At 40.1% G+C, this 21117-nt stretch overlaps 1 protein-coding gene across 5 annotated transcripts in view; it reads left to right on the top strand.

The window, feature by feature from the left end:
- SYNE1 (spectrin repeat containing nuclear envelope protein 1) overlaps positions 1–21117 on the top strand; it is a 413129-nt gene that overhangs the window by 380697 nt on the left and 11315 nt on the right. For 3 of the 5 annotated variants that reach the window (XM_040429494.1, XM_040429495.1, XM_040429498.1), the window contains 10 exons: positions 627–809; positions 2187–2324; positions 5477–5668; positions 6149–6485; positions 6813–6881; positions 9287–9429; positions 12716–12842; positions 15108–15319; positions 16375–16575; positions 19466–19594. In XM_040429494.1, the coding sequence (XP_040285428.1) occupies positions 627–809; positions 2187–2324; positions 5477–5668; positions 6149–6485; positions 6813–6881; positions 9287–9429; positions 12716–12842; positions 15108–15319; positions 16375–16575; positions 19466–19594 (1731 nt within the window). The remainder of the gene's footprint in view (positions 1–626; positions 810–2186; positions 2325–5476; positions 5669–6148; positions 6486–6812; positions 6882–9286; positions 9430–12715; positions 12843–15107; positions 15320–16374; positions 16576–19465; positions 19595–21117) is intronic. The other 2 variants (XM_040429497.1, XM_040429496.1) reach the window with 1 other exon arrangement.

Genomic DNA, 21117 nt, shown 5'->3' on the forward strand with positions numbered 1-21117 from the left:
AATATACATTCAGAAATAATATAAAAATAAATTTATAAAAATCAAATGACATTTAAGCACTAAATGCACTTGTTACATTAACTCATAATTGTCAAATGACAAATACATTTTGGCAACTGGGAAATAGATACAAGAGAGTATTTGTGAATTGTCCATGAGTCAGTGTGACATGAGACATATGAAAGTGATTTTTTATCACAGCTGTCTACAGCTTTCCCAGCTGCTACTACCAAGGCACCTGTTCCTTTCCATTGCAGAAAATAGCTGATAGAAAGAAATATATTTCTATCTACACATATATTATTGGTTTGTTAATCTATAAAGCGATATCTTATTTTAAATACTGATCATATCCTAACTAGTGTGCACACATATGTCTATGACATGGTCACTGGTGTGACATTTCCTTTAAAGAGATCCCAGTGCCTTGGTATCATTGATAACTTTCTGACCATGTAGTGGTAATGATATGCATGTATTTAGCCAGGCATCGTTAGATCATTTCATTTTCTATAGTTTAAAGTGTTAAAATATGCTATAAAATATTTATAGTATATGGTATGTACACCGCATCCATGGACAGTCTTCATAGAGAAGCCTACTTAACATGCACATATACGTTTTAGGCTTTCCAAAGGCAAGTTCATGAGAGTCTTACACAACTGGAGCTTATAAACAAACAGTATCGCCGCCTGGCCCGGGAAAACCGCACAGACTCTGCATGTAAGCTAAAGCAGATGGTTCATGAAGGAAACCAGCGGTGGGACAACTTGCAGAGAAGGGTCACCTCCATCCTCAGAAGACTGAAGGTTTGTTTTATATAGATGCTTTCTGAATAATTATTAGTTGACTCATTTCAATTTTGACAAATGTAGAGCAGTACTTTAAGTTCAGTGATACAGCAATTACAGGAATGAACCTATAGAATTGGCCCAAGATTGTAATTTATCATCTGTTCACAAGATAGATGATGTTTCTGATCCGTGAGGGTCTAACAACTAGGTTTAGCCAGTCCCAAAGTTCCCTGTGTAAATTGAGCAGCAGTCAAACATGCGCCATGCTGCTCAGTAAAAGTCTGGGCAGCACGGGGGCTCAGTGGTTAGCACTGGTGCCTTGCAGCGCTGGGGTCCTAGGTTGGAATCTGACCAAGAACAACATCTCCATGGAGTTTGTATGTTCTCCCCATGTTTGCGGTTTCCTCTGGGTACTCTGGTTTCATCCCACACTCCAAAGACATACTGATAGGAAACTTGATGCCTAATGCCGGTAAAGCGTTACAGAATATAGTAGCGCTATATAAGTGCATAAAACAAATTAATAAATATGAGGCTGCACTCATCCCAAAAGGAGCAACTCCACTTATTGGTGGCTGTACGTGAAGACTTTATTACCCTAAAAAGATCCAAAAACTTTCCCTTATGCAGGTCAAAAGGTTCATCAGGGGATACAAATATCAGACTAATTCTCAGGATGGCAGATATTAAACCACCAGAGAACATATGATAACACACAACATGTTGGATCTGGTGTGTTTTTTACATATTTTGACATTACAGTTATGTTTTGTATGGGAGTTTTTTTTTTCATGGATATATGCCCAACCATACATTATCCTACAGAACAGTGATATTTTCATCGGATCTCAGATACGTCTTTGTGATCAGTTGGGTCACAGTGGTTGGATCAGGAAGCCTTTCACCTATTCTGTTAACAGGCCCCAGAACTGAAGACAGGAGACCCCTGACACGAAAAAATGTTGTGGAATAGTAATGCTACTAATTCTCATCTCTGCTTAGGCATTCCTGTAGTCAAAGGAACTGACTACCGGAGTTACCACATCCGACATAGCCAGACACTGCCGTGTACTGCCGGATCCCCATTGACTATAATGGGATCTGACCGGCATCTTGCATAAATGCCAAAAACTCAACGGATCTCCATAGGATCTCTCTATAGTCAATGGAGATCCAAGTATGCGGTGGTGTTTGTCTATGCCGCATACTATACAGTAATTCTGGTAGTGTGCTCCTCTGCCAGAACTGACAACTGGAATGCCTAAACCGGCATGTGAACATAGCCTAAGCGTTACTCATTTAAAATTATTTATCTATCTTTCCTTCTCAGTTATGCGTAAAAGTATTTTCAGCCCAATGTACTTCAATCACTTCTGGTTGATATCTTTACAGCATTCTATTGGTCAGCGAGAAGAATTTGAGACTGCGCGTGACAGCATTTTAGTGTGGTTAACAGAAATGGACCTCCAGTTGACAAACATTGAGCATTTCTCTGAATGTGATGTGCAGGCAAAAATTAAACAGCTGAAGGTAAGCAGTAAATTGGTAGAAAATGAAGTTATAGATGAATCATTTTAGTCATAGAGGTTCACTCTTCACTCGGATTCACCTTCAATTATGCAGAGAAGAGAACTGCTTGAAAGATTGTCATTATCTCTACCTGGAGTCGGCATGACCATGGTCCTCCAAAGGCACCATGTAAGCCTACATGATACTGTGCTGGATCTGTGGACATACTAGCAGTTTTCCACGCAACTGACAATGTTCACACTATTATTATATGTAGATGAGACAAAGATGTAGCAAAAAAAAATAAATCTGATATTTGTTACCTGTGTCCCTAGAAAAAAAACTAGACACATTGTCATATCAGGATTTACCGCACAAAATTATAGTCACAGGAGCCATCATATCTAAATAATATATGTTTATATGTATTAGATACAAGGGAAAAGCTGATGTTCAACCACCATAATTGAAGGAGCTATATAGATTGCTAAGACATATCTTTTACTGAAAATGTAGCACAACATTCTCAGAAAACCTCTATTCATTTGAGTGCCGTGTAAAGAACTGAGCATTCTGTAGTGCCCTTCATTCTGGAAATCAGTCGTGTGAGATAGACTTCGCTAATATGATCTCTTGATATGTTTCGCAGTCTCAATTGCCTGGATAGAAGCGTAAAAATGTTAAAGTGGTTGCTCAGAGGAAAACAATGGTACAGATTTACTAAACCTGTAGAAGGTGTAAAGTTTGGCTGGCTAGATAAGATGATAATAAACGTGGTGCATTGATAGACATTTTTGCCTTAACCTATACCAACTATTGGTTGGCTTATTTGTAGACAGAATATCATGTCAGATTTGTGTAGTTTTGGTGCAAAATGGGACATCTTAGGCCACACTCCACCTCTCTCACAAAGCCACCACCCTATATCATTAAAACACACATGGGGTCATTTGATATCCAGAAATAGGTATTATATTAGGAGCATTTCTGGCACAAATTGTGGTGCAACAGTTATTTGCACCACAATCTGCAAATTTTCCCCGCTCACGGCAGGTCTACAAAATTGGGGCCGGTAGGCCCGTCTCATTCATTATTTTTTTTTTTTACTGTACAATTGTTTTAGGTATAGAAAATGGTCTAAAGTTAAGCCAGCAAGGGAGCTGGCTTTCATTTAGACAGGCGCTGGATGCACCAAAGTTATGTAGAGTGGGGAGCCTCTGCACAACTTCGGCAGATCCACCGCCAGCTAAATGGACTATTAAGACTGATTTCTAAAACGCCGGTCTTAATAAGTGACCCCCACTATTATTTAGAATAGGCACAAAAACTTTCTCTTGATGTCACTTTTGGCATAAAGTAATCCAAAATTTAGGTAGGCACTCACAGTAGTAAATGTGGCCCAATATATTTAACACAGATCCGTATGTTGGAAAAAATGCATACGCAAACCTCCAGTTGCCTATTCCTCCCATTCCAAGGCTGCTCTGTCCCTTGACAGTCTGCACATCCTGCTATCCTGCTGCATTGATGATGTCCCGACAGAGGGACCAGTGATTGGCTGCAGTGTCCATATGCTCCATTGTCAGGTCTTCATTGATGCAGCAAGAAGTGGAGATTGGCAAGGATGTCATGGCTGCAGCAGGAAGTGGAAAGCGGCAGGCATGCTGATGTTTTAAGTGCTTTATTTTCTCTCTGGACAACACTTTTAAGATTTTAAATGGGTTGAAATGCAATATAAAGATTTAATAGTATAATGATTCTTCAAATAATCCCAAAAGTTAAAACTCCCAATAAATATGAAAAATTAGCTATTGCAAAGTGATTGTATGTCTTGTTTGTCTGTGCATGATAGGCTTGTACTGCCTGTATTCACTGCAACAGTATGGTTTCCACATTATTGCAGTCCATAAGAATAAATAGAATCCTGTGGCTATCACCCCTAGTGCAGGTATGAAACATCTCCAGTAGTCTCGGTCACTGCAGGTCACACCAAGTACAAAAATGGATGTTGGTGTGCTTCCGCATGTGTGCAGCCACGCCACAACAGATTAGACATGTCCAGTACTTCACCGCCACATGCGGACTATGGACCCATTGAAGTCAAGTGGTCCACACAGTGATGCGGTGTGCACATGGCAGTATCCATGTTTTGCGGACCGTGTGAATGCTCCCTTACTGGATTGACCCATGTGCTGTGCAATATCATTACAAGTTTTGTTGGGGGAAGACTGTTTGTTTGTTCCTAAGGAGAGGACATCATGTGAATCTGCATGAATCCATTTTTCTACATGGTGTGAACTGCAGCGACCGTGAGTGCAGAAGACTGTTCAAACCCTGAACTCGGGGAGATAGCCACAGGAGTCTCTTTATTGTTTTTACTGGTATAAGAAGTTTGGACCACTTCTCTTTTTTCTTCTTTAGCTCCCCAAGTATATGATGTTGCAACTGCACTTTTATTATTATTGCAGTCCATAGTTGTCATTTCTATGACACGTTTTTACCCATACCAAGGAATGTGTCATATGCCAATTTGCTTTTCCAAAAAAGTTGTCAGTTGTCAAGTGCAGACAGTCATGCTATAGCAAGGCTCCTCATACTCTGGTTTCGTGGTATCCCACTAAGGCCTCTTGCACACAACCGTGGTTTGGTTCCGCATCAGAGCCGCATTTTTTGTGGCTCGGGTGCAGACCTATTCACTTCAATGGGGCCGCAAAAGATGCGGACAGCACTCCATGTGCTGTCCGCATCCATTGCTCCGTTCCGTGGCCCCACAAAAATGATAGATCATGTCCTATTCTTGTACGTTTTGTGTGCAAATTGCAGAAGGCACACAGGTGACATCCGTGTTTTGCGGATCCGCAATTTGCGAATCGCAAAACACGGCACATTCGTGTGCAAGAGGCCTAAAAGAAAACAAAGGATTTCCGTTTAAAAGTTTTATCATCTTTATCATGTTTCTATATATTTAAAAGAAAAGTAGACTATGGAGTTAGGATGACAGTAATAAAATGTCAAGCAGAATCGTGGTATTGTGGAAAGGTCAGTAAAGGTAGTATTATAAAGGACCTTGAGAAAGGTTAGAGATGATCCATATAGTAATAGAGATACGTGATGGAATAATCTCATTGGTTTTAAGAAACCTCTCATAAAATCCATCTGCTTTTTCCCCCCAGGCCTTTCAGCAAGAAATAGCATTAAACAACAATAAGATTGATCAAATTATTACTCAAGGAGAGCAGCTGATAGAAAAGAGCGAGCCTCTAGACGCAGCTGTTATTGAGGAGGAGCTGGATGAACTTCGAAGATACTGCCTAGAGGTCTTCGGTCGCGTCGAGCGATATCACAAAAAGTTAATTCGTCTTCCGGTAAGTTTGATTCGTGTTTTGATAACTACTCAATTTAAATAATGTACAGTACCTTTAGATAGTGAGCAATGAGTGCAGTGGCAGGGAAGATCTTCACCCAGAATTCTTCACGCCTGTCTTTCTGGATTATTATTGGCAGTACAACGGTATACCCCAGTGGGTGATATAGACACTGATTGAAAGATAGAATTGGTTATGTAAGGAAATTAGATTATCATGGTGTATGTGGTAGCTTGAAATGGTTCATTTTCCTAAATGTTAATAATTATTATTAATAATGTTTTAGATGTATCCTAATCAAAAAGGTAGTGTTCAGGATTGTTGAGGGTGGCAACTGTTGCCCATAAGTGCCCAATAGGCCATGGCAGTACTCTGCATCAGTCTCTTTAAAACATCTATACCAAAACTGAAGAAATAAGTTTCGTTTTTCAACAGTAGATAAGCCCTCATCCTTTTTTTGTGCATTGCTGTTTCTTCTAGTTGACTGATGATGAGCATGACTTCTCTGACAGAGAAATGGATGGTGATGAAGCAGCAGATCTATCTGATCTGGCATGGCACACAAAAACTGCTGGTGGCTCACCTTCACCTTTACCCTCATCAAACCACTCACTGTCACTAGTTGTTCCTATGAGGAGTGAAAGATCAGGTCGGGATACTCCTGCAAGTGTGGACTCTATCCCCCTGGAATGGGATCATGACTATGACTTTAGTCGGGACTTGGAAACTGCCGTTTCTCAAGTATTAGACTCAGATGAAGAAGACGATGATGAACGAGTCCAAAATTACTTCTCTCAAGGAGCCACGGGTTATACTGGTAATGTATTTTAGGATTTTCCTGATTAGTTTTAACTCTTCATGCTAGTCTACAGTTTATACAGGTGTTCTCAATTTTTTATATCTAAAATATTTAAGAAAATACAGTTTTGTGTAGAATATCAAAAAAGAAATTGTAGGTTTATTATTCGTAAATTGGAAAAACAACATGGACCTCAAAACATGTCTCTATTCTAGTACAGTGCAGACTTTAATGTGTAAGATTGTTGCCGTACTTGAAACGTCGCTGGTCCCACAATGGTGATAACACGGGATCCAGGAAATGTACACATATCGTACGTACTTAGCTTCTCGTTTATCTTTACAGATGTAGAAATTCCTGAAAGTCCTGAAGCCTATATTAAATTTACTGAAAATGTTCTGAAACAGTCCGCTGGTAGGCTAAATGCCGATATACAAGATAACAATGCAGAAGTAGCTCATTTCTTATCACAGCTTTGTACAAGATCCACAAGATCACTTTTAATGCTGACTTCACGTGCACTCACCATTCTGCATGTTTCTCCTAGAAATCTTAATACATTTTCATTGCAATTAATCAGCTAGCCCTATCTTCTCTTCTTTAATAGTACTCTATCCATTGTTAAATCCAATCTCTACCTAAAAACAGTACACGCAGATTTGCCTGGAACACACCCTGCTACTCACTGGTAGCACCCCCTCTTCCGTAGACCTTGATTGTCATGGTTTCCCTATTTCCAAGCGCTTATGAAGGATGCCCCAAACCTGATCTTTGAAACAGGGAAACCCGATGAGAAAGAGTTAAAAAAAAGGTGGGGGAAGGGCATATCTGGAGCTAATACAGAGATTTTAATCATGTTTAGCTCATTGACCTATAATGATAGGCTTTGTTGAGAAGGCCCCTTCTCGGTTTGTACAAATAAAGTTAATTTAGATGAGCACAAGATGTACCGATAGTAATATACAGCATCATCTGCAGCGCTTTAGTCCCATGAATTTAGACATGAGGAAGGTGCACATACAGCTCCTGTTATTATTCATCCTACATTTGCTGAATGCCCATAAGCATCTGCAGTTTCATGAACCAAATTTTTGCGGCACATATATTACATCATGGGCCTCTCACTACAACTCCCAGCAACCTGAGAGCCCGAAGTTGGAGACCACTGCATTACATATTGTACTATCAGCATGGCTTGTACGTTTGCATTTTGCTTTCTTTAAAGCAGATCAGAATTTCCTCCAGGAAAATACCTGTGAGCTCGGAAGACATTAAAATAAGTTAAATGGTTGTATAAAATGTTCTATATACAGCCACTGAAAAAGATGAGTCATTTGTGAGCCATCACATTTCTCGGAAACATTGGACATGGCAAATGGATTTAAAGGGACAATGTTGTTAATCAGAGTCCATATAATTTACTAAATGCAATCAAGCAGAAAGCATTTGCACATATTTTCCACAGGAAAATCAAGGTTTCTGAAAAGATGTTGTTAGTAGGAGGAATGAGTCATGAGCAGGGACCGCTTTGACCAGTAGCAAATAAAAAAAATTAAAAGTATTCAAAGTAACAATTCAGTTTTTGCCTGTGTATGAAAAGATCTCCAGCCCTGGAGAATGTATCCTTTCTGTTGGCTGAATTAAAAAAAGAAAATTGAAAATTCACCTAAATTGAGATGAAAAAAGACAAGGACAAATGTTTTCAGACTTTGAGCCAACCCTAAGGCTGTATTACACCTGCCGATTTTTCAGCAGATGATCGCTAATGAGTGTTTGTATGAATGCTCGTTACCGATCATCTTGCAGTGTAATACTGCCACCGGTTGCCCAATCAACAAGCAAATGCTCTCTTAAACACGCTTAAAAATCATCTTTTGCCAGCGGCAGATTGTGCTGTCTAATTACGATCAGCCGCCGGCAAATTACTGGACAGCATGGGGACAAGCGATGGCATAGCGATCACTCCTCCCCATGCTGCGGAGGAGATTGCTGTATGTAATAGCAGTGGTCTCCTCCACTAGCCAGCAGGTGATTGTCGGGAGGGTAGGCTTTCCTCCTGATAATGGCTCGCTCAATCTCCCTGTGTAATACAGGCTTTATTCTACAGAGAACTAATTTGCATGATTTCCACTGAGCATTGCCTGTAAGGCTCCATACCAGGTGGGTCTCTCTAAGGAGAACCAGTACCCCTCAGAGCTCAAAAGCCTGCACCCAGCTCTGTATGAAGGAGGAGAAACAGCTACAGTAGCTACGAATGGGTGTCTGTTTTGGCTGTACTAAATCCCTAGCTTTGTTTCAAGTCTTTTCTGCGGGTTAGACATTAACTTAGCTGCCGCCAAAAAGTCAGCTTTCTTTGCATATCAGATAAGTGTTTGGCCAAAAGCTGTTTGCACCAACCCATTCATCTACTGAACGGTGAGATGGAAGAAAGCCACTGCCTGATCCTTATCTCTTCCAGCATCTGCAGTCGGGGGATAGTCGGGAGGCCCCCATACACACTAGATGGTTGGCTGGTACTACCAAAATTGATGGGTTCGACCAACTTATATCTAATGTGTATGGTCAGCTTCATACCATCTCAGTCTCTTCAATGTGTGATGTCATTAGCCAATATGTAGATCTTGTAATATTTCGACAAAGGAGGTAAAATCAATATTCTGGCTTCATTCTTAACACAATCTACACAGGCAGTTTTACTAATGGTATTCTCTGCATGCTAGCTGCACTAGATCTTTCTATATGTTGGAGCTTTCATTAGCTGTAGAAATTTGGTAAGCCCAAGGACTGTAATTGATAGAACTGTTTTCCTTCTACCTCAGGAGAGTCCATTTTGTTAGAAACACAGATCTGTCAACTGGACAAAGCACTGGATGCCAGTCGTTTTCATTTACAGCAGACAGAGAATGTCATTCGCAGCAGGACACCCACTGGGCCGGAGTTAGATTCAAGTTACACTGGTTATGTAAGTATTACCCCTGGGGGTCCGCTGCGTTTATTTCATGCCAGTGCTTCTGAAATGTCAGAGCTGCCTGTCTGCATCATCAATAATCTCCTGGCCATGCAGAATCAAGGCCTTAAAGCTGCAGACCTAGGGCTGAACTTATTGATAACTCAACATCAAGTGCAATACAGCTAACGATATTAAGTGATTATTGGAATGATTTCTAATTATATATATGAAATATTGAGTTGAGCATAGTCTCCACTTTGAAATTCTAACCGAATTCCCATTTGGTTAGACTGTGGATTCCTCTAAAACTGTAGGTTAGACCTGGTGGTAAGGAATTTATTTTTTTCAAAGATATATTTTACTTAACTTTCCTTAAACATGTTCTAAATGGCCCTAATTTTTGTAATATACTTAATGATCAATTATGCTGTGTTCCTTCTCAAATAGGGATTCAAAGTCCTGGGTGCTATAGTGCTTTAAAATCGGTATTCTAGTACCGTTCGGCCATGTCAGCACTGTACTGGAGTACTCATTTCAAGGCTTGGCTAAATTCTGGAACAGCACACACCCAGTACCCTATACCGATGTGTTATGCAGGGATTTTGCTGAGTGGAGTGAATCCCTGCCTAAGCCCGCTACGCTCAGCATCAGTACAGAAGTAGCAATATGTTGTGGAGATCTTTCAGCGGAGCTGGCCTCAGGCAGGAGGAGGCTGCTCCGCTCAGTTAAATCCTGGCATAAGGCTACATGCACACGACCGTGAAACAAAACCATCCATTAAAAACGGATAAACGGTTATTTTTTTAACAGAAGTGCTTTTTCACTAGTGCTTTCTGAGAAACAGACACTAAAAATGGTCCCATTCAATTGTATGGGGGCTGTCGCTCAGTGAAAATGGACAAGATAGAATATGTTCTATTTTTTGACGTCCGTTATTCATTGGCCATCAAAAAAACTGCCGTGTGACATAGACTACCATTGGTCTTAAGATGCATGTGTGATGGCCATTAAAAAAAAAGGTTGTGTTCATGTAGCCTGGCACATAGGTACCAATGTACTGTGCCAGAAATTAGCCAAACTTGATGGGGGCACAGGCAGGAGCAGTGATTTGTGGCCCCAGTGAAATCCATACTCCAGAATACTGATTCTAAAGAGCTATAGCACCCAGGACTTTGGGTCCCTATTTGAGAAGGAAAACAGAATAATTGATTAATAAAGTACCGGTATATTAGAAAAATCTTTTTTGGGCTGTTTAGAACATGTTTAATGGGGTATTCCTATTTCAGACGATGGGGGCATATAGCTTGGATATATCCGCATTATCTGATGTGACCCCCGCACCTATCTCTAAAACAAAGCCGAACACGAGGCCGGCAAAGTGGTGGCTGGAAGTGCTTCTTTTAGCAACAGCAATTAAAATTTCCCATGAATTCCATGTCAACAGATTATGTTCCTTTATAATATTGTACAATGATTACAGGTGTAATATTACAGGTTAGTTATGATTTAACTTTATACTTTTCCACCTATAACATGGAATAAACCACAAAGCTCTTTAGTTGCATACTTTGGCCTGCTATTCTTCCTCCCTCTACTAGACTTTACATTTTAATGAAACACACACAGAAATAGTTATACATTTCTAAATGTAAATGTTGCATACGGTCATACTTTATACAAACCGGATTCCAAAAAAGTTGGGACACTATACAAATCGTGAATAAAAACTGAATGCAATGATGTGGAGGTGCCAACTTCTAATATTTTATTCAGAATAGAACATAAATCACGGAACAAAAGTTTAAACTGAGAAAATGTACCATTTTAAGGGAAAAATATGTTGAATCAGAATTTCATGGTGTCAACAAATCCCCAAAAAGTTGGGACAAGGCCATTTTCACCACTGTGTGGCATCTCCCCTTCTTCTTACAACACTCAACAGACGTCTGGGGACCGAGGAGACCAGTTTCTCAAGTTTAGAAATAGGAATGCTCTCCCATTCTTGTCTAATACAGGCCTCTAACTGTTCAATCGTCTTGGGCCTTCTTTGTTGCACCTTCCTCTTTATGATGCGCCAAATGTTCTCTATAGGTGAAAGATCTGGACTGCAGACTGGCCATTTCAGTACCCGGATCCTTCTCCTACGCAGCCATGATGTTGTGATTGATGCAGAATGTGGTCTGGCATTATCTTGTTGAAAAATGCAGGGTCTTCCCTGAAAGAGATGACGTCTGGATGGGAGCATATGTTGTTCTAGAACCTGAATATATTTTTCTGCATTGATGGTGCCTTTCCAGACATGCAAGCTGCCCAGGCTTCTGAACTGAGCGTTGATAACAACTTGGGTTGTCCTTGTCCTCTTTGGTCCGGATGACATGGCGTCCCAGATTTCCAAAAAGAACTTCAAATCGTGACTCGTCTGACCACAGAACAGTCTTCTATTTTGCCACATTCCATTTTAAATGATCCCTGGCCCAGTGAAAACGCCTGAGCTTGTGGATCTTGCTTAGAAATGGCTTCTTCTTTGCACTGTAGAGTTTCAGCTGGCAACGGCGGATGGCACGGTGGATTGTGTTCACTGACAATGGTTTCTGGAAGTATTCCTGAGCCCATTCTGTGATTTCCTTTACAGTAGCATTCCTGTTTGTGGTGCAGTGTCGTTTAAGGGCCCGGAGATCACGGGCATCCAGTATGGTTTTACGGCCTTGACCCTTACGCACAGAGATTGTTCCAGATTCTCTGAATCTTCGGATGATGTTATGCACAGTTGATGATGATAGATGCAAAGTCTTTGCAATTTTTCGCTGGGTAACACCTTTCTGATATTGCTCCACTATCTTTCTGCGCAACATTGTGGGAATTGGTGATCCTCTACCCATCTTGGCTTCTGAGAGACACTGCCACTCTGAGAAGCTCTTTTTATACCCAATCATGTTGCCAATTGACCTAATTAGTGTTAATTGGTCTTCCAGCTCTTCGTTATGCTCAAATTAACTTTTTCCAGCCTGTTATTGCTACTTGTCCCAACTTTTTGGGGATTTGTTGACACCGTGAAAATTGGAATCAACTTATTTTTCTTTTAAAATGATACATTTACTCGGATTAAACGTTTGATCTGTCATCTACGTTCTATTACAAATAAAATATTGACATTTGCCATCTCCACATCATTGCATTCAGTTTTTATTCACAATTTGTTTAGTGTCCCAACTTTTTTGGAATCCGGTTTGTACATGTACACCCTACAATAGATGATATACTGTAGGACATTCAATTTCCATTTCTCTTTTTACTCCAGATGAAGCTTCTTGGAGAGTGCCGGGGCAGCATAGACACTGTGAGACGAGTAAACGACAATCTGAAAGAGGAAGAGGAAAAGCTGTCTGGTTTCATTAACTTGAATAGTACAGAGACACAATCTGCAGGTAATGCATACTCAACAGGACTCTTTCCTGTAGACATTAGAAGACAGGTCAACCACTCCTGCAAGTTAGATATGTTATAAGAACGACCAATATTTGCTAAAAATGCTCAAAATGCATAGTCTTTTACAAAGGTTCAAAAACAAGGAAAAGTATGTGCACATGAAGGAAATTGTGGATCAAGTGAAGATTATATCCCCCTGCATTATTCATTTTATCTTCACTACAATTTCCTAATGAAATATCAAACAAGCAATAAACTATATACATCGTCATTAATTAATTGCCATCGCCAAAAATATCGGAAGGTGTTAAGAAATTTAGTGAAATAAAATAAATAATCTAAGGAGAGATGATCTTCACTTGATCCGGAAATCATATAGAGGGATATTTACTATGCTAATTACGCCACAATAGGCGTAATTAGGCGTAAAAAATGTGGTGTAAAAAAACCAATTTGTGACTTTTCCTCTTTCTCGGAAGTGGTGAGAAAAGGGGACGTGGAGAGGACAGGAGGAGCCGAGGACAGGCTTGGCACATTTATCTTTATTTAAGCCGGTTTTCTAGCATGAATAAAGACAGAAATCTACGGCAGCGAGGAGGCTGTCATAGATTTTAGACTCACACAGGGTGAGCCAAATCTATGATAGGCCTGTTCCTTTGCATAAATTTGGTGTATTTTCCGGCAGGGGGATCAAGACCAGTGAAGAAAACGCTGGTCTTGAAAAATGTCCCCCATAGTGTTTAGCATCTTCATTTCACTCCTTAGAAACAACAAGCTGTTTCCTCGTAAAGAAAATACACTGAAAAATATCCAGAGTCTACTGTGCCTTACCACATCATGTAGGTATGGGTTAGTAGACCTTTGGTCTGGCAGAAACTCATAGCGGGACCGGTGGGTTATGGTAACACCTCAATTCCGCCTATTTCTGTAAACCCGTATTGAGCGCCAATAATGGTTGGTCGGTGAGAAGGTGTTTTAGTGTGGTGTAGGTTTCTTAGAAATACAGAAAAAAATATACAGAATTTTTTTTTAATAAAATGAACATAAACACACTACACTAGGTCTCCAGTGCCTAGGAGACCGTTGCCTGTAGTGTCATACACGTCCATGTGTAGTAAATGAATAAGGCGAATTAGTTAAAACAAATAAGTAAAATCCATTTGAAAAGGATACAAGTATAATAAGAGCCGGATATATACCCTAATAAAGACAAGTGAACAGAAGCACCCGTGTAATTGGCTGCCTTCATCTTGTAAGATTCTAGAAGTGATCCAGGCTGTGGGGGGTGTTTGGTTTACAGGTGTATAATGCTTATCCTAGTAAACCACCCCCCTCGTGAAGTGAGTAAATAAGTATACGATACTTCAGTATTTTTATTATACTTGTATCCTTTTAAAAGGGATTTTACTTATTTTTTTAACTCATTCGCCTTATTCATTTACTACACATTGACGTGTATGACACTACAGGCAACGGTCTCCTAGGCACTTGGGACCCAGTGTAGTGTGTTTATGTTCATTTTTTTCGAATTTTTTTTCTGTATTTCACCTACACCACACTAAAACACCTTCTCACCGACCAACCATTATTGGCGCTCAATACGGGTTTACAGAAATAGGCAGAATTGAGGTGTTACCAACACCCACCGGTCCCCCTATTTTCCTCTACCCTTTATATCCCACACATGCAGACACTCTAGTCTGCTTGGCAAACCCTGAGCAGTCTATATACCACTCTGTCTTCTCCACTTTACTCCTATAAACCCCTGGCGCCTCAAGTTTTTCAGATCCGGTGGAGTCCATTCCATCAGATCTGACTAACCCTCAAGCTTTCTCTCTTCCTTTAGAAACTCATAGCGTCATAGATAACGTTGATGCAGTGACGTCAGGTCAGCCAAGCCACAGTCGGTCTGGGAAATGCAGGCATCACATGGACAGTATTTTCTGGGATCACACACATTCATATGAAACTGACGCAAGGATATAAACGTTTCTATTAGCATTTTCACTTTGAATGAAAGGCCATCATCAGCAGTCAGTGCTGGTAAATTCCTTTACTAAGGTCATATTCAAATGGAGCAGACTTGTGGCAGAAATGTCTGCAACTTTAATAATACATTCCATACATCTGAATGGGTTTCTCTGCTTGCCGGTTAAATAGTTCTTTTTTCCTACTTGCTATTCCGCAATATTGTCTACAGAAACTTAGATATTTGTCACATTTCTACAACTATAACTCTGTTTTTGATGCCTCTATCATCTCAGGTGTTATTGAGAGATGGGAAGTAATCCAAGCACAAGCCCTTAATAAGGAGCTCAGAATGAAACAAAAACTTCAGCAATGGCAGCAATTTATTTCAGACCTCGACAACATTTGGGATTGGCTGGGAGAGACAGAGGAGGAGCTTGCACAGCTAAGGCGCCTGGATGTTAGCACTGACATACATACGATTGAGCAAAGGATTAAGAAATTAAAGGTAATCCTCTAGGGCTCTTTGTGCCCCGCGTATATAATATTGCACATTCAAATTAAAATGTTACATATCACCATTCAGTTTTATGTGTCATCATGTAGCAAGATTAAATCCTAGTAGATGTAAAGGGGTTTTTGGACTTCGGACTAAACCCCCGAGCCCCCCCCCCCCCTCCCTCAATGCCCCTTAAAGTGTTAAAATAATGAAACAACATAGTCATCAATTAACCCCCTACCATTTCCACTGTACCAACATGTACCAGAGCGAATCCAGACAAATACTATGGCTCTACCCTGGATGTTGCTCGTTAGTTCTGGATATAATAAATGTACATTAATAATTCATATGATCCCTGCTTGATTTTAGTAATTAATATATTCACAGATTGTGTTAAAGAGGTTGTCTCACGTCAGCAAATATAATTTATCATGTAGACAAAGTTAATACAAGGCACTTACTAATGTATTGTGATTGTCCATATTGCCACCTTTGCTGGCTTCAATCATTTTTCCATCACATTATACGCTGCTCGTTTCCAGGGGTTGCGACCATTCTGCAGTCCATCAGTGATTACCTTGCTTGCACGCTATACGAAAAAAGTGCCAGCCTCTCTTGTGGCCGGGACACTGATAGTGCGCATAGACTGGAACTTTTTGCTATAGCGTGCAAGCACAGCCATCGCTGCTAGATTGCATGGTGGCTGTAACCATGGAAACGAGCAGTGTGTAATGTGATAGAAAAATTTATCAAACCATTAAAGAAGGCAATATGAACAATAACAATACATTAGTAAGTGCTTTCTATTAAGGGAGACAACCCCTTTAATATATAGCTCACCAATCCAGGACACCTCAGAATTTTTGTACGGCTATTCCTCTGGTTGTCAGCACCCTGCTTTCTGGTCCAGCTACATTTCTCAGTTGGATTGGGGCATAGACTGCTTTGGCTGCCCGTGTATATTGCCGTCTTTATGCAATTCCCGCTGTATCTTTGTCTGTCATTGTCAAGCCTTTGTTTACACTTAGCCATCATTTTGTTTTCTCTTTGCCTTGTTTCAGGAACTTCAGAAAGCTGTGGATGGTCGGAAAGCTATTGTCCTGTCCATTAACCTGTGCAGCTCAGAGTTTACTCAGGCAGATACTTCAGAAAGCAAGGAGCTTCAAGAGCGGCTGAGACAAATGAACCTGAGATGGGACCGTGTGGGCAGTACATTAGAGGATTGGCGTTGTTCACTTCAGGATGCTTTAATGCAGTGCCAGGTCTATAATTTGCCTTACTGTTATTCAGAGGCCTTTTAGAGACCTTTTTTTAGAAAGTCATATTAGTTGCTACTATTTATCTTGAAAACAAGCTTCTTAATGAAAAAAAAAAAAACTATTATTTTTCTAATTTTACATACAGACTTCTCATCATTGATATGTTAATTAAAGGTGTTCTCCAGGAAAGAAAAAAAAAAATTTAAATAAACGCTTAAATGTCTTTAATTATTTATAATGGCACGTTTTGGGGCCATTTATCAAACTGATGTAAAGTAGAACTGGCTTAGTTGCCCATAGCAACCAATCAGATTCCACCTTTTATTTTTCACAGCTCCTTTTGAAAATAAAAGGTGGAACCTGATTGGTTGCTATTGGCCAGTTTGATAAATGACCCCATTTGTCTAGGGGATAGTCAGTTGAGGAGCTAAAATGGCCACTGTCAGATTCCTGGACATGGAATCTGTCCTCCTGATGACCCTGCAGGACGGCCTGTGTGAGAATGCAGAGCACAGAGCCCTGTGTAAACTCCGGTCTCTGCCGATATCAGCACTGTGAAGCTGTATATTATGTGCCGATACCAGCTGAGATAAGAGCTAACTGTCTGTCTGCCTCAGAAGTGTGAAGTCACCTCACCTCCTTCACATCAGCAGAAGTGCTTTCTAATGGCCCTTCTCCCCCACAGCAGCGAATTTCATCCTCATTCCTATGCTTCAGCTTGTAAGTGCGAGGTGAGGTGAACTCCATTCTGACGCATAGGGTCAAAGATGAGCACTTATCTCAGCTGGTATCTGCACATAAAATAGAGCTTCGCAGTGTTCATACTGGCAGAGACCGGAGTTTACATAGGCCATACTGTAATGTCATTAGGAGGACGGATTCCATGTCCAGAAATCTGTCAGCAGCCATTTTAACTCCTTCACTGATTGTCCCCTAGGAAAAGAAATGAGCCATTATAAGTAATTAAAGGCATTCAGGACTTAGTTTATAATAAGATGTTTTTTTCAGTATTTTAAATTTTACCTTTCCGGGAGAACACCTTTATTGTTTTGCAGCTTTAATTAGGAATGACTTTGTGGTCTTAAGCACGATGCTTAGCCTTCCTTACCCTTTTTACTGAGAAAAAAAAATCGTTCTGAATCTGCCCTTTCCTGCAATGTGTCTTTTCTCCCCTCTTGCCTCGAGACATCCTGATAAGAGTGGTGCAAGATGACCGCCTGTGAATACAAAACATTTGTGTTACTCTATCAGACATTAACACAAAAGTTTCTTTTCAGAACTGGTCATTTTTGCGGTACTCATCTTAGCATATCTCGAGCCAGGAGAAAAGACCAGAAGGCACACATCTGTGTAATAAAACTTGATTTCCAGCATTGCAGATAATGGGCAGAAATCACCTCCAGCTTGAAGAGTTTTGAAGTGCAAAGCATCATGGTGCAAAGTTTTAGGACCATAAAAAACTGAATGATGAATCCTGCCTGAGCTCTGCATGGATCTTGATCAGTGTATGTTGGGAAGAAAAGCCCTTCCTGATATACTATGGCGAACATCATAGTTATTCCAGTTATACAATAAAATGTTTCTGCCCCCTTATCACATCATAGTCAGGAATCTGGGAGAGTTGAGAAAACCACAAATTAGGTCTCCAGTAAGCAGTGATAATACTGGTTATTAGACAGCGTTAACTACACACAATTCCTTATATTAAACTTATTTCTAGCAGCTGTCATGCTGTAGGGATCAGTTTTAGAAGGCTGCTTTCAGGCAGCCATAATGCAGCCTCCTTTGAGGCTGGAGTCACTTGTGACTTATTTGCTGCGGATTTGCCGTTGCAGATTTGTCCGTGGCAAATCTGCAGAGTTGTAAAGTGCCAGCAAACTGAATGAGTATTTCTGTTTCTGAGTTCTCATCCACACGCCGCATAAAAAAAGGACAATGGAAAATGTGCGGCATTGCGGATTTAAAATCAACAGCATGTCAATTTATACAGTGAGTTTCTCTTGCAGATTTCACCCTTTACAGTGGAGAGGGTAACTTATCTGTGGCAAAAACCACATGCAATACACGTACATGTTGTTTTGTTGTGTTTTTGCTGCAGAAACACACCAAAAACCGCAGCGTATTTTTAAGTCACGTTTGAACCCGGCCTTAATGTCTGTAACCCTCCTATACCCCCACCTCTTCTTAGATCAGCATAGAGCTCTAAAACACACCAGACTTGTGTATATCTGAACCCAATCTTAGCATACCTTTTAATCTTCACGTAGTTACCAGACATAAAGGCTTTAGCTCATTATTCTATCAACTATTCATGAAGGCGCCATAAAACAGAATTAAAGAAAAAAAGTCAGTTGGCATACTGAGTAGAAATGGGAAGCGTTAGGAATTGTTCATTTGGCCTTTGCATTGATTAATTACTATCAAAGGCACAGAACTTAGAACAATTAGAATAAAGATTTATGGTACAGTATAAGAAACTTATATTTTTCCACTTTGTACTTTGGTTTCCCATTGAATTCACCTCTGCAACATAAGTTATATTTTATTTTCAGTGCCAAAGGTTCCAGTAGTGTGATTTCTGTGATAAACAGATGACTGAACCGGAGTTTTAATCACAGTCAATCTGCAGTAAAGGTTAACGAATTCCTAGCAAAATAAGTAGAATTGAAGGGCATTCACCCTGCATTTACAGTGTGTGTCATAGGTATACTTTGGAAGCATTTTACGACTTATACCTCTGAGGGATGCCTCTGACGTATTCACTTCTATCGTTATGGTAACTGACGGACAGACAGTCATAGAGTTTAGGTCTTCTCAACATAAATATATACAGTTGTTCAAGAAAATCATAGTCCTCATGCTTATTTTTTTTATTAACTATGCTTTATGGTAGGATTTCCATGAGATGAGCCATAGTCTGCTACTTTGGTTAGAAAATATTGACCGAAGAAGAAATGAAATCATCCCTATCAATCCAAGTCTAGATGCCGACACTCTCCAGGATCACCACAAGCTGTTAACGGTAATATTAGCGTTAATTTCGTTATACAGGTTCACAAAGTGTGCAGTCTGACATTCAGCATACACCATTCCTGTCTTTCTTCCAAATAAGAGGACTGTTCTCTTTGTAGTCTAACTTGTTTATTGGTCAACAGAATGTACTCTCTGCGCGGTGTGCGTGAGAGATTGTACAAGTGTGCGGTAAAACTACAAGAATACAAATAACATGTATAACGTATAGAATAGCATGTACTGTAACATTTGCATAACACTGAAGCACATGGTAAAATGGCTGCCTGTACATAAGATTACATGTCTATCTAACAGTAGTAGCAACTCCCTGAGTAACAATTACAACTAAATGAACAGCTCTGCATAACATATGTCCCTGAAACAAAGGTAGATCTCTCGCCAGATATGCATTTACAAGGATGGTGGAGTTTGAGAAGGAGACATGAATAGGACTGCTCTGCTGATGTGTCCTGGTGACTGGAGACTTCTCTTTCCCAGAATGCTTTGCACTCCCACAATGCTTTGCACCACCCACAATGCAGCAGTCTTTGTAACAGAAAAACAAAGTGTAATACAACTTAACACCGCTAGATGGTGCTATAACCACACTAATCACCACAGAAATACCAAAACTGAGGCAGACGTGATCTGTAATGATTCTTAAACTCGACTGGGCAGAACACGGGATGTCACTGAACAAAAAAATAGTGTACAAAATGGATGGATGGATATAGACATTGATACATTTCAGTGAATGCTCAATTGCTCAATTCTTTTTGCCAAGACAATTTTGACAAGCACAAATAAAATCTGAAACATAAAATAAAGAAAAATCATATTATGCACTATATCCATATATTCTCTAAAAGTAGATACCTGGTAAATTGTGAAAATGCCACCCACCACTTTACACACATAGCAGCAATTTTGCATCAACGCGTAAAAATGTGTAAAAATGCATAACATTCATGTTGTGGCAAGAAGTCTGACACAAGTAATAGACACAACACCAAAAAAATAAAACTTCTAGGTGTATTTCAGGCATCGATTGTGCTGCAACCAGTTGGTTTAGCCACAATCTGCGACTTCGCCCCTCTCACGCCAGGTCTAAATAAGTGGGCGTGGCGGTGAAAGGGACACGCTGGCAGGCCCGTCTCATTCACAAATTTTTACGCCTGTTTTAAGGGGAAAAAAAAGGTCTAAATGTAAGACAGCTCAGAAGCTGTCTTAAATTTAAAACTGGCACTGGATGCGCCAAATTTATGGAGAGGCCGGCACCTCTGCATAACTTCAGCAGATCCACCGCCAGCTATGGGCCTTAATAAATGTGCCCCTGTGATTTTTAAGTAGGATCTAATCTCTAGCTGTAATATAGTAGCCAATATTTTAGCTGGTGTTTATAGGCAAGACACATTACAACTGTCCTTGGAAGCAAAATTGATAAAGTAAATTCATTTTAAAATATGCAAATTCAGCTAAACTTAAAATGTGTAGATACGGTATGAGAACATTGTTGACCTTGTCTTTTGTAAC

Source organism: Bufo bufo, chromosome 4 (genome assembly GCF_905171765.1).
Source record: "Bufo bufo chromosome 4, aBufBuf1.1, whole genome shotgun sequence".
Lineage (NCBI taxonomy): Eukaryota > Metazoa > Chordata > Amphibia > Anura > Bufonidae > Bufo > Bufo bufo.